At 40.8% G+C, this 16372-nt stretch overlaps 1 protein-coding gene across 2 annotated transcripts in view; it reads right to left on the reverse strand.

Moving 5' to 3' along the window:
* The window catches only part of THNSL2 (threonine synthase like 2), a 557708-nt gene that overhangs the window by 316543 nt on the left and 224793 nt on the right, over positions 1-16372 (reverse strand). For both annotated transcript variants that reach the window (XM_044062109.1, XM_044062108.1), the window contains one exon: positions 15894-16046. In XM_044062109.1, the coding sequence (XP_043918044.1) occupies positions 15894-16046 (153 nt within the window). The remainder of the gene's footprint in view (positions 1-15893; positions 16047-16372) is intronic.

A 16372-nucleotide genomic window follows, 5' to 3' on the forward strand; every position in this document is an offset into this window, starting at 1 on the left:
CTTAAAGTAGATATCCATCCAAACACTTCCTGTATCACCCATATACACCTTTAAATCATTCAAAGAAATCCATTTTTTTGCCACATGGTATCCCAGTTAAACTACACCCAAATCTTCATCCACCCTGTTAGATCCTCTGTTACTCTTTTAGAGACATGACACTATTGTGTTATTTCCTCTACCACCTAAGTAAATTTGGTAGCAACCAACTAAAAGGCCTACCTTATCCAACTGCTTGCCAGCTAAAATTGAGCTATTCAAGTAATTACATCACTTCCTTAATACTAATGTCCTTAATCTAACATAATTCTAATCTTATCTCTCGATTTACACAGCTTGTCAAATGGTAAACAAAATAACCCTTCAGCTATGTCAATAGCCAAACCTAAAAACATAAACTCCTTCATTGGACCTTCTTAACTGTCTTTTGCTAAAGGTACTTTCAGTTACCCAAACAATAGCAACAAAATTTGCACTCCTTTCTGAACACCCTCCTGGCCTTACTCAAAGCATCAAAAAATGATCTAGGTCATGCACTGCCTTTGCCTCTTTCTCCACTTGTTCCCACATCCATTGCAATGCTGAGCGAAATTTCTCCAACATTGAGCAAGTTACTGAGCACTACTGCGCAACCCATGGACATGGCTTTATCATCGGGAAAACTTACATCCAAGGACATTCCCCAAATATACCGTCTCTTTCTGAATAGACAGCAAGTGAAAAGCCAACTCAATGTTGAGCTTACCAGGGATTAGAGAACCAAAGCATCAACGTCAATGCATCATATGATGATGAATACTGCATTCAGATAATAATCCTATCTATGTGACCATTCACTGAAGCTTCCTCTGGAAACCAAAGGTGATGAACAAGCTGGTATTCATGTAGTGATTTTCTGGTACCAAACACTATGGTGACACTTGAAACTTGTGAAAGAGGGAGATATTTAATGGACCTAAAATCCTACCTACCTTTACTTGTTTATCCGAAAACACTTGGTACTATATGCACTTTGCCCTTACCTGATGGCAGGTTATGACAAATCTTCTGACTACCTTTCACTGTGATTTAATATAAAATATCCTATCAGTTCCTAAACTATTTCTGCATCTGGATAATGCAGCCTGATAATTATTTTATCAGTTCTAATAGAGGAATGTAATAGTTGGTATCTTGGCCTCTCCATAAAAGAGTAGTGCACCCCTAGCACCATCCAACCTTTTCAGCTGCATCTCCTCTGTCTGCAGTCTTTAGAAGCAGCATCCACTGGCAAAGACCTCTTACCCCTTGCCTTGGCTTTCTTCTCCAACACCTCACCCAGGTGTGTGGGCAACCACAAACCGAGCATGCAGGTGAAAACTTGCAAGACATCTAGTTACATTTGCCATCATTAAATGTCCAGCAAGCCCTAGCCTAACTCGGTCTCTTCTTGTCTTACTTTTGTGAGCCCATCCACTCTGTTAGTCATGGTCCCTAGCCAGGTATCCACAAGCTCACACTCCCAATGAAGGGACTTGTTCCCTGCCTTAAATTTGTAAAAATGCTGGTCATACCTAAAACATATTCCCACCCCTTAAGTGATGAGCTTCTCTTAAAATTAAGAAATCAGCCAAAAGTAGCAAACTCTTTTTGGGATCCTTCCCCAACACCACTGACATAAAATAAACAAAACTTAAAACCCAGTTGCCCCATGACCTGTACTGTATTTAGCTGGCTTCCTTCTCCCTAAAGCTGACAACACTGTCATAAGGTCTTTGAATCCTGGCACCTCTGCCTTGGTGATATTCTGGGTCCTGTTAACATCAGTCAGATCAAATATTTCCACCCCCCACCCCAAATCTTCTCCTTCACTTCTAGATGTACAGGCAGCATGACAAAAACACCCTGATTGCCTTACATAAATGATTGCACACTCTGCTAGACCACTGCTCATCTCAACTGACTGGGGATCTGACCGAAACCAAACTAAAAGACAGTTGATAAAAAGCTGATGTTCTTCCTGGCTCTCACTGCCCTCTGTTGGCTTCTTCCTCATCTGTATTTGGAGCTTGCTTTTTATCTGCCTTAACTTGCTTCATTCTTACTGCAGCTATCAGATCTAATAACATAAGTCTACTTGCCTCATCTAACCCTTGAAGCAAACTTAATAAGCAACTGTCAGCAACAGAATCACTACCCAGTTTGTCTCACACAATCATCATCAACAGTATTAACTACAGAGGTCTGGATGTGCCCTGATCTTGCTACCATAACCTCTTCTGAGTCTTTTCATATTGCTTTCCTCTGACATTTTGAACTTTCCTACACCACTGTCTCATCACAGCCTGCCATACTTCTCAACCTCTTTGTGCTAGATATCTGGACAAAGCCTGATAAATGGGGGACAGAGGCCCAAAAAAGGGAAAGATCGTAAATATTGCTCTTATAAACTTAGAAATTGGCTAGAATAACAGGGTTTGTGGTAGCATGCATTTTCTAAAGGATTTGAAGTCTGAAACTCAAATGTATGTCATTATTTAGTGACTTCAATTCTTATATCATCCCAGTGATTTCACAAAAAATCTCAAATTTTATGAGGAATAGACCAAAAATATGAGGCAAACATCTGGACATTCTGTGAAAAGCTGGACAATTGAGAGGTATGCAGACTGCCCCTCTCTTCTACAATTTTGTTTGTCTTGCAGGAGTTGTCTCTTCACTCAACTGCTCTCGGCCAGATGCTTTCTTGTTCCAATGATATAGATATAATTTTCACATTGTTCTAAATATCTCAACAACCAAGTAAAACAGGCAGAAGTCCTTAGCCTCATAGGAAAGCTCTCAGGTAGATGAATAAAATGTTGCTGACAGTATGTGTGTAACTTGAGTGGTTGCTGAGATATTGTAAGTTGTTTACAAAATATTATAAATGTAATAGTTACTGTGTTTACTGTGACTTATAAAATTCAGTTTAAGACCTAGAACCTAAAGAATAATACCACTATAAAAATAGTTTGTGTTGAAGAATTTACCATTTATACTTCTTTGTTAACCCTTATGGTTCTGGAGATATGAACATTTGTTTGAAATGTGAAGACATAATTTGATTCTGTCAAAAGGCTTAGGCTCCGCCCACTGGAAGTTTCAATGCAAAATTCCTAAGCTCCATTTGGAGTGAATGAGTTAAGCAGCATTCTACCATCGCCCAGAATGATGTCTCAATACAAACAGAAAATGATTGACTTTAACAACTGGCTTAGTTTCTGGTGTCATTCTAGGGGGATCCAGTACCTGACAGCCTGGGAAGATATGATTGACAGACCATGATGCTTTGCCAGAGATGGCCTGCATCTGTCTTCACTTGGGCTTTAGGCTTCTGGCAAAGGTACTTGCCTCCCCCACAGTGCTTTTTTTAGATAAAATGATGAGGTTAAAACTACCAACATAAACATTTCAACAAAACCCAAATTAATGGTCATACTGCTAAACGCTAAGAGTCTATACATGAAACTGCACTCATTGCAAGCATTCTTAACCCTGGAAAATGCTGACATCTGCGCAGTCACCGAAACCTTGTTCAAAGCTGCAGAGAGCACCCCAGCCATACCTGGTTACTCATCCTATCATACAGTCAGACCCCAATCTGTGGGTAGTAAAGCCAAAGGAGGTGGAGTTTCAATATATATTAAAGACATACACACCTCCAGGCTGGACAAACAGTATGATGCACAAGAGACACTCCAGGTGCAGTTAACCATTGACAAAACCCCTATACAAATCATAGTTAGCTACTGGCCCCCAAATCTGACTCAAGATGTCAAACTGCCTATCTACACCTCTTTGAATCTATCAAGATTCAACCCTTTACCCTGATCCTGGGTGACTTTAACTACCCAAACATTGACTGGAAGCACTACTCATGCCAGAACACAAATGCAAGAGATTCCTCGATTTTGTCAATGCAAATGCTTTGGAACAGCTAGTCGATACCCCCACAAGAGGTGATAATATCTTGGACTTGGTATTAACCAACATGAGTAACCACTGCAGCATCCCTGCAGTATCATCCTCCCTTGTAAGATCCAACCATAAAGTGGTCACGTTCAAAGTCACCATCTCTCCCGACCCCCCTCTAGCTAGGATCAAACAAAAAAACTTCTCCAAAGCTAATTACAGAATCCTGCAGGATGGTATAAATAGCTTCACAGCCACCTCCCCCTCTATAGGAACTGGCAACAGTATCCAAAACTATACCAAATTACTATATGAACATTTATATAGATGCATGGAATCAGGAATACATGACAGGACTAAATCATCCTCCGCAAGGAGTAAACCTATCTGGTGGACATCAGCAATAAATAAACTCTATAATAAAAGAAAAACAATCAAAAATGTCCAGGACCAAGAAGGAGCAGGTGCCCAGTTGGAAACAATATCTCCTTAGCCTAAACAAGCAAATAAGAGCACTAGTGAAATCCTCCAAAGCAAACTTTGAGTCCAAATTGGCCACATCTACTAGAGGCAATCATAAGGCCTTCTTCACATATGTCCATAATCTCAAAGGTAGCACCCAGATCTGTTCAGAACTGGTGGTCAAGGACACCAAATATACAAATGCCGTAGATATAGCAAACTTGCTAGTTGACAGATTCAGTGAAAATTTCCCCCCTCTTTCCCCCCATCAGTAAATCAGGACATTCCCAGTACCTGCCCCTTCCCCTTATATCTAGGGATCAGGTCATCACTGCTCTCTCAATGGCAAAAATACAGCCTCTGTGGGACCCAATAACATCCCAGGCTTCATCCTACATGAACTCAGGCAGGAACTTGCAGCACCATTAGGCGCCCTATTCAACCAAAGCCTGAGTACTGGCTTTGTCCCATCTGAGAGAAGGACAGCCATGGTCATGCCTTTACACAAAGGTGGAGCATCCACCGATCTGAGAAATTATAGACCCATCAGCCTAACTAGCCTGATCTGTAAGGCCATGGAACAGATTATCATGAACCTAATTAACAAGGACATTGGCAACCACCAAACACTTGATCCCACACAGTTTGGCTTCATCAAGGGGAGGTCATGTCTGTTAAATTTGGTCGACTTTTTTGAGACAGTTACCAAAGCCATGGATGAGGGGAAGACAGTGTACACTGCCTACCCTGACCTGGTCAAAGCCTTCAACACTATTCTCCATTCAAGCATAATAGATAAACTCTCTCAACTAGGCATCAATCCATATGTTACGAGATGGGTAGCTAACTGGCTCACTGATAGAGCCCACCTGGTCAAAATAGGGGAAGCCACCTCAAGCAGTAGTCCCATATTGAGTGGTGTACCCCAGGGTGTGGTCTTGGGGCCTCTGTTATTTGGGATATACTTTTTTGAGGTGCAGGCCAAAACCAGTAGGCTGTCCAAGTTTGTAGATGACTGCAAGCTGGGAACTGTCATCAATTTCTCTAGTGATGTGGACATCCTCCAAGAGGGTCTCACCCAAACAAATGACTGGTCCCAGAAACATGGCCTCAGGCTGAATACTAAAAAATGCATCATCCCCACTGGGGAAAGTAATGTCCCCACAAATTATCACATTAATAACAATGTCTTAAGCATGCAGTCAGTCGTGAGGGATTTGGACACCTAGATTGATAGCAACCTGACCTTTGACCACCATATTGCTTCCATTGTACGGAAAGCTTTCTACATGGCCCACCTCATAAGTAAGGGTATCTCATCCAGGGACAAGGAGGTCATAATATCCCTGTATTCTTCCCTTATAAGCCCCATTTTTGAGTACAATGCACCATTTGGCATGTACCTCAGAAAGCACATGCAGCAGCTGGAGAGACCACAGAAGTTCCTCACCAGAAAAATCCAGGGCCTCAAAAATCTTCCATATACAAATAGGCTAAAATCCCTATCACTCTACTCTGTTTCATACAGACTCCTCAGAGGTGACCTCTGTCTGGCATACAAGGCAATCTTGGACCCTGTCTTGATGGGACTGCTGCATATTCACAAGTCAAGCTCCACTCGAGTAACTTGCACATGTTGCCTCAACCTAGTCTATGAGAACTTGTTGGCAGGACAGATTTGTGTCCCAGAGGCTCCCCCATCTGTGGAATAGACTCCCTCTACCTATCAAGCAGAGTATCTCTTTGCCCCTTTTTAAGCACAACCTGGATAACTGGATGAGAAATAGAAAATATATCCTGGTGATTCCACCCCTGTCCCCTGCTGGACAGGGGCATCGGGTGCTGATTTGTCTATACATGTGCTAAACTCTTGGCTAGGCTTACAAGGACCTCAGGGCCAATAGCCTAGTAACTTCCTATGATCCTATGAACTGCCACATTTTCTGATCTTCACTCAGAAACACTGAACTGTTTCCCTTACATGAAAGTTGTGTAGTTTATCTCATTTGCATTACAAAGGGTTTTGATATTCACAGTTTTAATCCTGGAATGTCAGTCTGATGTTTATTCTATTGGACTTTAGCATACATCTGCTACAGCACCACACAAACTGGAAAGTTCTGTAGTGAGTCCTAAGTTGCTAAAATGAGTAAACATTACAAAGGCAAAGTGACACACAGAGTCCAAAACTAAACAATGGTCATTCAAGGGGTAGCAGAGAGGTTTTCAATGGTGCCAGTTCTTTTAAATGTCATTATTAAATTACAGTGCAGAAGGTCAAGAAGAAATATTCCTATTTTCCCGATGATGCAAAGTTTGCAACAGTATGATAAATAATAGGTTCAGAAATGTTGAGCAGAGTGTTGATAGGTGTGTAAGACACACAGCTTTAATTCAGTAAAACAGAATATATCTGATAAACAAAAAGAAGAGGGCCCTATGCCCCTAAAAGTGAAAACAGTAAGAGTAACATGGACAAAAGGGGTGGGTTAGTCATGGCAAATGTAATAAAAATAGACACGTGATCTGCAAAGGAAGGAAGGCTAGCACGGGGTTATCATTGTTAAAATGCAAGAAATAATAGCTTTTCTTCATGGAACTTTTATTATGACAGTACATATTTATAGGTGCCTGCATGTTATTGTGTATGTACCTCTTCAGCATTGTAAAAGGTGGTTCTTTTTTTATTAATTACTGCTAAATTTATACAAGTATTTTTTGTTTAGTTATGATCAAATAAAAGTCAGCCCATGTATGTAAAACTATTTTCTATGACCCTGACTGCAACATCAAGAAGGTGGGAAGGAAAAAATAGGACTGCATTCAAGAAAACCATGTAGTGGTAAAAACTGAGAAAGGTAGCTGCATGTGTTATGTATCCACAAAGAACTAGGGCCATAAAGTGATTTTGTGCCAGAAAACAGCTAATGAACAATATACTAAGACATTAATTGTACTAAGTGATCTCTGTGTAGAGGCCTTTTTTCTAAAGACAGCACAAATGATTTGTGTTAGATACTGAATGCATACTGAAATTATTTTATGGAGGAATTTATGAATGTGGCTTACATAAAGCTAAACAAAGTGATTTTTCTAAAAGCAATATGTTACTGATCATATAAGGAAGCATTTTTATACAAGGTGAAAAGCATTGGGGATATAATAACAACATGTATACAGTGACTTTAATGTATTCTACAGGATTAATTAGAAAACAGAATGCAAGTAGGTAAACCACAAAGCAGATATATCAAATGGCAGCCTATAACAAGGTGTGATTTAGGATGCAGTTAATAAGGTATCCGTTAAACACACCAAGACAAAATAAGTGTTTTGCAGTATACTATCACAAATATCAGTATGTGTTGGTTCAGAGCAAAAGATTATAGAATATGCCATAGGAAATGTTACAAGTGTTCTAGGTGCTTTAAGGTGCATTTTAGAATTTTTAAACAACCTTAACATTTAATGTTGGCTTGAACTTAACGCATGATTAAATAAAGAAAGAAATGTAGTATTACTTGTCTCCAATTTGTTTTTCTAGCATCCTTTCAGCTCAAGCTAACTGACCAAGACTACAGAGTAATACTTCTCCCCAAAAGCTAGACAGCTGTATATGCATCCAATGTTTTGACTGTGAGGGAAGTAAAAAAAATATTACAATAATGATCAAAACTTGCTACCTCTAGACAGTGCAGTGCTCCTATACAAACCATAATGGCCCTCTGTGCAACCCTCTGAAGTTTGTGAATGGCCACAGTGTGCCCAGCCCAGCATAAGATATAGTGACCTCTGAAGTTTGTGAGGAATGTTAAAAAAATGACATAGTCACCAGCCACCCAGACAAGTCCAGTGACCTTCTGTTTTCACAAATGGGCATGGCTGGTTTTAGACTAGGTAGAGGTTTAGGACAGAAACAACTACGAAGCATGTGTCAAAATCTACTTATAAAACCATGGTGTGTGTGTGTGGGCTGCCAGCCCCCAGAAGTTCTGAATGCCAGGGTATTCTGGGATGCATTTTATCCTTTTTTGAGATATGACTGTTAAACCGAGCAAGGGAAATGAGTCAGTTATTTCATCCTGACAACCTCAACCAAATATTTGTATCCGCATCTATGTACAATTCAGACATCTGAGTGCGATAAAGCTGTGCAATGTATTTCACCTTTGTTCCAAACAGCTGCTACACATTGCAATATTGCACGTTTCACATAAATTTCATTAGTACTCCAAAGCCAAAATAATAAGCAAACAGCAGTATACAGATTGTCATGTTCATCCACAGACAGCCACAATTATACCTACTTTGTCTGTATATATCAGGTGATCACTTCTCACATGTGCACAACAGGCCAACAAAGCCACATAGTGGCGGTTTAAACTGAGCAAATGACAAAAGGGTCTGTTACCTTCCATCTAGCTAATCTCAATCCCCACCCACCAGTTATAGCCACTATGTCTGATGACTAAGTTCATAGGTTCATTGGTGTTTACTAGGCTAACAACCACAAAGGCCTTTTTAAGCCTAGCCATGCATCCCAGATCTCTGACAAGTTCTGTAATATTCTTACACCTCCACACAAACAAGTTAGCAACTTGACACACATTAAAGTATTCAAAGTTGATCCATACAAATCCCAAAGCCAGACATAGTGTCAAAAATATATGGTTAATAACTGCCAGCATCACTGTAAACATAGGGGAAGGGTCGGTATAATGGTTAAAACCTTTACCTCACAGTGAGTATTCTACATCAGTTCCTGGCCATAACAAAGAGACTCAAAACATTTGGTATAAGACCATTGACAAAAGCTGAACATAATTATGCCCAGAAATGATAGAGAAACTCACGGCTTGGATTTAGTGTAAACAGGCCATCCGATATCTATAGGGAAAAAGGTTCACACCAATTGCCAGTTGCTAGTCCCAGTCTTGACAGCCCATTAAGGCATAAGCTGAAGACTTAACAGAACAATGTGTTAGATTAAAATGTCCAGAAATGTAACACCACAAGTATCATTCTACCCTTTAGAATGCATAGCAGACCCACAGCTGAATCCAGCACAAGGTGACCTAGGCAACTGCCTAGGGCCCATGCTGGCTGGGGGCCAGGGTTGGCTTGGGGGGGGGGGGAGTTGATAAAACAGTTAAATTTCTTCCATAATTAAAAACTAGCCCAAAGATATCTGTAAACACAGCAGGAATTTAGGACCTCATAGGAGACTTCTTTCAAGAACAGCAAGTCCCAGAGACCTCAACATTATGATGTTGTAATGTTGTCCTAACATAAACTGCAGGATATTTGAACAAATGGATGATAACAGTGAGTGTAGCACACTGAAGTTTGCGTGTGTGTGCAGCACACTGAAGTTTGCGTGTGAGTGCAGCACACTGAAGTTTGCGTGCATGTGTGTGTGTGTGTGTGTGTGTGTGTGTGTGTGTGTGTGTGTGTGTGTGTGTGTGTATGTGTGTGTAATGCAAGTACCTTAGCTCAGAATCAACTCATATGCCTTGATTATTGACAAGCAAGTTCCTTAAACCTACACATCATCTGCCAGGTCCCCTTTTATTTGTTTATCTTTTTGTTTGTTTGTTTGTAGATCCCTGAAGATTATAGTCTGCAATGTCAGTCATAGAGTTTCACAGTTGAGTTTCTCAGTGTCAGTGGTGCAACAGGTAGCATACTTGCCTTGGTACAAAAGGCTGTGGGCTCTCTTCTCACTCCAGGTAGATTGACTGCTAACACTACAGTGCAGCATAATGACAGGAGTGCTGCACTCCTGAGTGTGTTGTACTTTGGATGAGATGCCTAGTAACTATGAACATGTTGTCTTCTTGCTAGCCATTCCCTATTGCATATTACCAGCACACCACGTTTTTTAATGTAACTCAGGCAACATATTCTTCGAGGGCAGCAGGCACTGGATTTGTAGATGAAACACTGAAATGAAAAGCCAGCAGCAGCCTCTCCACTAGTTAACAGATCTCTTTGATGTGAAATTATTTAGATGACTTTTATTTCTGCAGAGAGTGTGAATATTGACCATTATTGGTGGATTATAATGACAGTAGTTTGAGTGTCCTTTTATGGTTGAAATGTTCTGAAATGGATAGCCTTGTCATTATTGGTTCATATGTTTTGTTTCACTGCTTGCAGGAAAGGTGTTAAAAACTACAAATTTAAAACACTGTAACAAGTGGTACTGTATTAAACAAAGAATATAATTTAATACAATCAGGAAGGTGAATGAAATAACACATGCATGGTCCTAAAAATATGTGCTGGGGGCCCACGGTTTGAAAACAGCCCAAAGGTACACTTAATATGCTACTGGCCAGATGCATTTTCTGTGAATGAGGGTTACATTGCAGTTTCAATGAATGTGAGTTTCAAGTTTAGAGAAGTTGACTGTTGCTCATGCTCATAGGTTCATAAGTACATAGGTAGGTACTAGGCTATCAGCCTAAGGGCCTACGCAAGCCTAGCCAGCAAGGTACCATAGCTTACGCCACCCAAGAAAGTTTATTTTCCTGTGCCACTGTCCAGCAGAGACACAGAAGTTATCCCCAGGGTGTATTTCCTATTTCCCATCCACTCATCAAGATTTTTCTTGAAGAGTGCTAATGAAGAACTTTGCCTGACATAGATGGTTAGCTTGTGCCAGAGTATAGGAAGTCCCTGGGACAGGAATCTATCCCTCCTGCATGTCCTGTTTATTGTGGTGACAAGGTTTAGGCCCCTAGAGTGTGTAGCTCGGAGGGATTGGGATTTCTTTAGGTGTAGCATGTCCAACAGCTCTGGGTTTGACATAGCCTTATATGTTAGGCAGAGATCACCTCACAGTAGGCGATATGCTACGGAGTAAAGCTGGAGTTTTTTGAGGCGGTCAGTGTAGGGAATTTGTTTGAGGCCACTAATCCTCTTTATGAGGTACATCTGTGGCCTTTCCAGCTGCTGCAGATGTCTTATGAGGTACATTCCAAAAGGGGCGTTGTACTCTATAACGGGTCTAATGAGTGACGAGTAGAGGGGAACAATGACCTCTTTTTTCCTGGATGAGAACCCTTTTATGATGAGGTGTGCCACATAGAAGGACTTCCTGACTACTGTGGCGATATGTCTATCAAAGGAGAGACTACTGTTTACCTGGGTCCCAAGGTCTCTTATCACACATTCGGTGTTAAGTAGATTGCTGCCTATGTGGTAGTTCATGGGTACAGAGTTTTTACCAAAGGGGATGACACTACACTTTTTGGCATTGAGTTTGAGGCCATGGTTCTGACACCAGGCATCTGTCTCAGTGAGGCCCTTCTGTAGGATGTCCACATCATTTGGGGACTTGACTATGGCTCCTAGTTTGCAGTCATCTGTGAACTTCATTAGCCAGAGGCCTTCTGTGTTAGCCTGCACTTCAGAGAAGTAGATACCAAACAGGAGAGGTCCCAGGACAGAACTCTGTGGTACTCCACTTGTCTCTGCTTTGAGGTCAGATTTGGAGTCTGCAACTTTTACAGTGTGGGTTCTGTCAGTGAGACAGTTGGCAACCCATCTTGTGATGTAGGGATTTATACCTAGTTTAGTGAGCTTAGCTATAATTCCAGAATGGGGGATGGTGTCGTAAGCCTTGGTGAGGTCAAGATAGGCTGTGTGAACCACCTTGCCCTCATCCACGGCTTTGGTGACTGCCTCATAGAAGTCAATCAGGTTCAAGAGGCATGATCTGCCTTTCACAAACCTGAACTGGGTGAGATCCAGAGTTTGGAGGATACCAATGTCTTTGTTTATGAGTTCCATGATGAAATGTTCCATGGCCTTGCAGACCAGGCTCATCAGGCTAATAGGTCGATAGTTCCCAGGATCAATGGTGGCTCCCCCTTTGTGGAGTGGGATAACTGTTGCTGTGGGCCATTCAGTGGGCACAAAGCCTGATGCGAGGCTATTATTGAACATGGTGCTTAAGTGGGGAGCCAGTTCATTCTGAAGTTTGTGTAAAACGCAGCCTGGGATGTTGTCCGGTCCCATGGATGCTGTGTTTTTGGCTTTAGAGAGTGCAGCTTTTACCTGCGTAGTTGTGACTACAGGGACTATGCATTCTTCCTGTATAGATATGGGCCCTTTAGCTGGTGAGAGGGGGGTAAAGTTAGCACTGAACCGATCTGTCAGGATGTTGGCAATATCAGTTGGTTCTGTAATTTTCATGCCTTTGTGCTGTAATTCAGAGCAGATCTGGGTGTTGCCATCTAGATTCTTGACATAGCTATAGAATGCTTTGTGGTTGTCCTTGGATTTAGTGGAAATTTTGTTTTCATAGCTAGCTTTGGAGGATCTTATAAGGGATCTCAGCTTCTTACTGAGGCTGACCAGGGAGCTTCTCCACTCATGGGATTTTACTCTCTTTTGCAACAGTTTCTTCCTTCTGTTGTACAGTTTGTTTATGGCAGGGGACCACCAGATTGGCTTCCTTTTTTTGGAGGATAGTGTCTTGGTTCTGTTTGGGATAGCACGATCCATGCACTTGTGTAAGTGCTTATAAAGTGCATTTGTGTAGGATTCAGCATTTGTAACTGTATTTTCCATCTGCATGGGTGTCATGAAGTTCACCACTTCTGTCTTAAGAAGCATTAAGTTGGCTTTGGAGAAATTTTTTACTGTGATTTCCTTAATGGGAGGTGGGGGCGGGATGTGGATATCAAGGGTGATTGGCTTATGGTCGGATCGGACCAACGAGGAGTTGACTTTAGGTGTGGAACACCGATCACTCATGTTGGTAATGACTAGGTCTAGGATATTGTTGCCCCTGGTGGGGGTGTAGATAAGTTGATCTAGGGCATTGGAGTTTATGAATTCCAGAAAGAGTTGACCTAAGGAGTTTGTACATGAGTAGTTTTCTCAGTTAATGGTGGGGTAGTTGAAGTCGCCCATCATTAGGGTGTTTGGTTGAACCCTAATATTTTCCAATTCATCAAGAAAAGAGGAGTGGGAATCCTGGGGCATGGTGGGGGATCTGTAGCAAGCTATAATTTGGATTGCAGTTTTGCCCACAGTTAGTTGCAATTGTATAACCTCGGATGCATTATGCTGAGCAACTAGCCTGGAGGTGTGGATATCCTTAATGAATATGGACACACCTCTGCCTTTGGTGTTTTAGTCCAGGTTACATGGCCGAAAAGTGTGGTATGAGTTATAGCCTGGTAGTGCAGGAGTGCTCTCTGGAGCCTTGAACTAGGTCTCAGTCACTGCACAGATATCGATGTTCTCCATTTTAAGGAGTGCCTCGAGTGAGTGCATTTTCAGATTTAGACTTCTAGCATTGAGTAGCATTGCCTTCAGTTTTTGCTTGCCTGTTCCTGTTATGGTGGTGAATTTGTTATATGTTAAGTATGTTTCCATTGTAAGACTTCATTGTTTTGTTTAGCAAATGGCTACCAGTGTATGTGTTATAAAATTTGAAATAAAGGTTTTAAATTAAATCCAAATATCTGTAATCATTGTAGAAGTAAAGAGGAAAATAATATGTACACTGACAAGTTTGAACAGCATTTTATGATAACCGGGGAGAGAAAGTCAAGAAATGGGACACTGGAACTGATATTGGGCAGGGTGCTGGGGGGATGAGGATGGTGGGGGGCAGTGATGGGTGCTCTGATCCATTACTCCCTAGGACCCCATTTGACCTTGATCCAGCTCTGATCAGAACCATAACTGCACATCATTATTGCTTTTGTTGGACCATTCACAGACTCTATATTCTTAATTGCTATGAATGCAAACCTCAAACAGGCTGCAGTTGTTTGCATGTTAAATGTTACTTTAGTCTTATGAAAATGTGCACAAACACTAGCCAGCCAGAGTAGACTGCTGGTGAAACTAGACCATGGTTTAGTTCAAAAGACTTCAAAAGGTTTGCAAAACAAAACAGCTTGAAGTATTTTATCGCTCCTTCCTACCCCCAATCACAACAACATTAATATAAAGATTTCTTCAAAAAATAACATAAAATGTTGCATACTAAAAAGCAGTCCACAAACAACAATTCATCCCCAGCAATGTAAGAACTATGCACAGGCAGATAAAGTCATGTATATCTGAAAATGAGTATACTAACAGAAAACCTGCCTGATTGTAGTGCTCTCTGAAAACAATGTGTCTATAATTAAATATCATTCTTATGGTGGGTGGGTTTGGTATAATAGTTAAGTGTTTACGTCTTATGCCAGGGGTACAGGGTTTGATTCTCAAGAAGGGAATTTAACTATGCTTAAAATGGCCCACAAGGACAGCTAACCTAGTACTGAGCTATGAGCTATGAAGAGTGTCCATAGGAATGTAACTGAGCTGATGAAAGGAATGGAGTATTTTTTTACATGAAATAGATAAGAGTAGTTGCTATGTACTACCTTCAGGAAAGTAGCCATATGGATTCACAACAAAACTCTAAAGTATATAAACAACAATAAGCTAATTATTAATTAGGACTTCGCTTGTTGAGACTGAAGGGAAACATTGCTGAAAAGACTGTGACCTGACATTGGCAAAGACAGCCATATGAGTAATATACAGATACACCACTTTTCAAACTAGATATTAGCACAGTTTACCACACTGCCAGAGCTGATGGCAGCAGAATGAAAGAGGATGGAGATTACTTCATGTATAGGAGTAATAGTGCAATGAATGCAGAAATGCTCCAATGAGGTGAACTTTAAGTGCAAATGACGGAGAAGAACGGGGGAGAACCCACAATTACACTATAGGATGGTATGAAACAAGTATAATAGGGGTTATAATCTAACTTTTGCTACATTGTCATGACAAAATGTTTGTCTACAAGGTTGTAGTGCCATGCCTTTATCACATCCCTTACCCAAATGCAGACAGATTTTCTTTTATAAGGTATTCCTTCCTCCTTTTGTTAAATTGACTTTGGTGAGTGCAATGTACAGGATTATAGCAGCACTGCCAGCTTCAGCTCCCTTCAACTATTTATACTGTACCTTGATTATAAATCCAGCACTGTTTCAATAAATTGATGAAAAAGCTTGAAGATGCCATAACCTGGTCTTATTCCATTATACTAGTGGATGCATTCAAAAACGGCAAAACTTTTTTTCATACACTTAGTGCCTTCTTTTTACTTCAGTAAAATACAATAGATGGTATTGCATGTAGGTTACAATGCAAAAACTGTCACTTAATGTAGGGGATTAAGGGTCTAAGGTATTAATGAGCTGCTTCCTGTGCTCAAAGTACAGGGTTTGATTCTGTACATCTCCTCTTACCTACCTCTGAATATGTCACCTGGTTTGCCTCTGAAAAGGGACACTTGAACCCATTGGGCTTACTTGGTTATCAAATGCATAAAATAAAATAAGAAAAGACTCTAATAACTAAAGTGAATGAAAATTGCAACCATTTTATAACAGTTATTAATTATCTGGGGTAGTCTTTGCAAAAATATCCTTATGTGTTATGGAAAAGATTTAATGACCACACACCTGAAAACACAGTGACATTGTCTTCAATCACAGTTGTCATCTGTAGTTCCTGTATGCGAGTACAGCGTCCTTTGGGTAACATCACAATAATATCGATCCACTTCAGTCCACGGACACTTTCAATTGCTGCACTGCCAGTATCTCCTGCGGTGCCTATTAAAGGAAGAAAATAAATCCTGAAGACAGATATCACATTACTAGGAAGATGACTTCCAAAAACAAACAGCGTTAAAATGTCTGCCTAACAGGAACTTAAACAGGCAGCCAAGGTAAGCCAAGCAGTCTGTATTTACTGTCAAAATCTATGCTTCATTGTTTCTGGTACTGCTCAGTCATTGCTTACATACTCAGATTACTGAAGGGGTCACTGGGGAAAATGTTTCATTTTGATGTCTAGGATGTTCTTGTGCATATAGTACATGGGCAGACTTCTGAAGGGGTTGTTAGGAGGAAAGGTTTAATTTTGAAGTCAGGGGCAT

This window comes from Protopterus annectens, chromosome 2.part1, assembly GCF_019279795.1.
Source record: "Protopterus annectens isolate FY-2018-M chromosome 2.part1, PAN1.0, whole genome shotgun sequence".
Classification (NCBI taxonomy): domain Eukaryota; kingdom Metazoa; phylum Chordata; order Ceratodontiformes; family Protopteridae; genus Protopterus; species Protopterus annectens.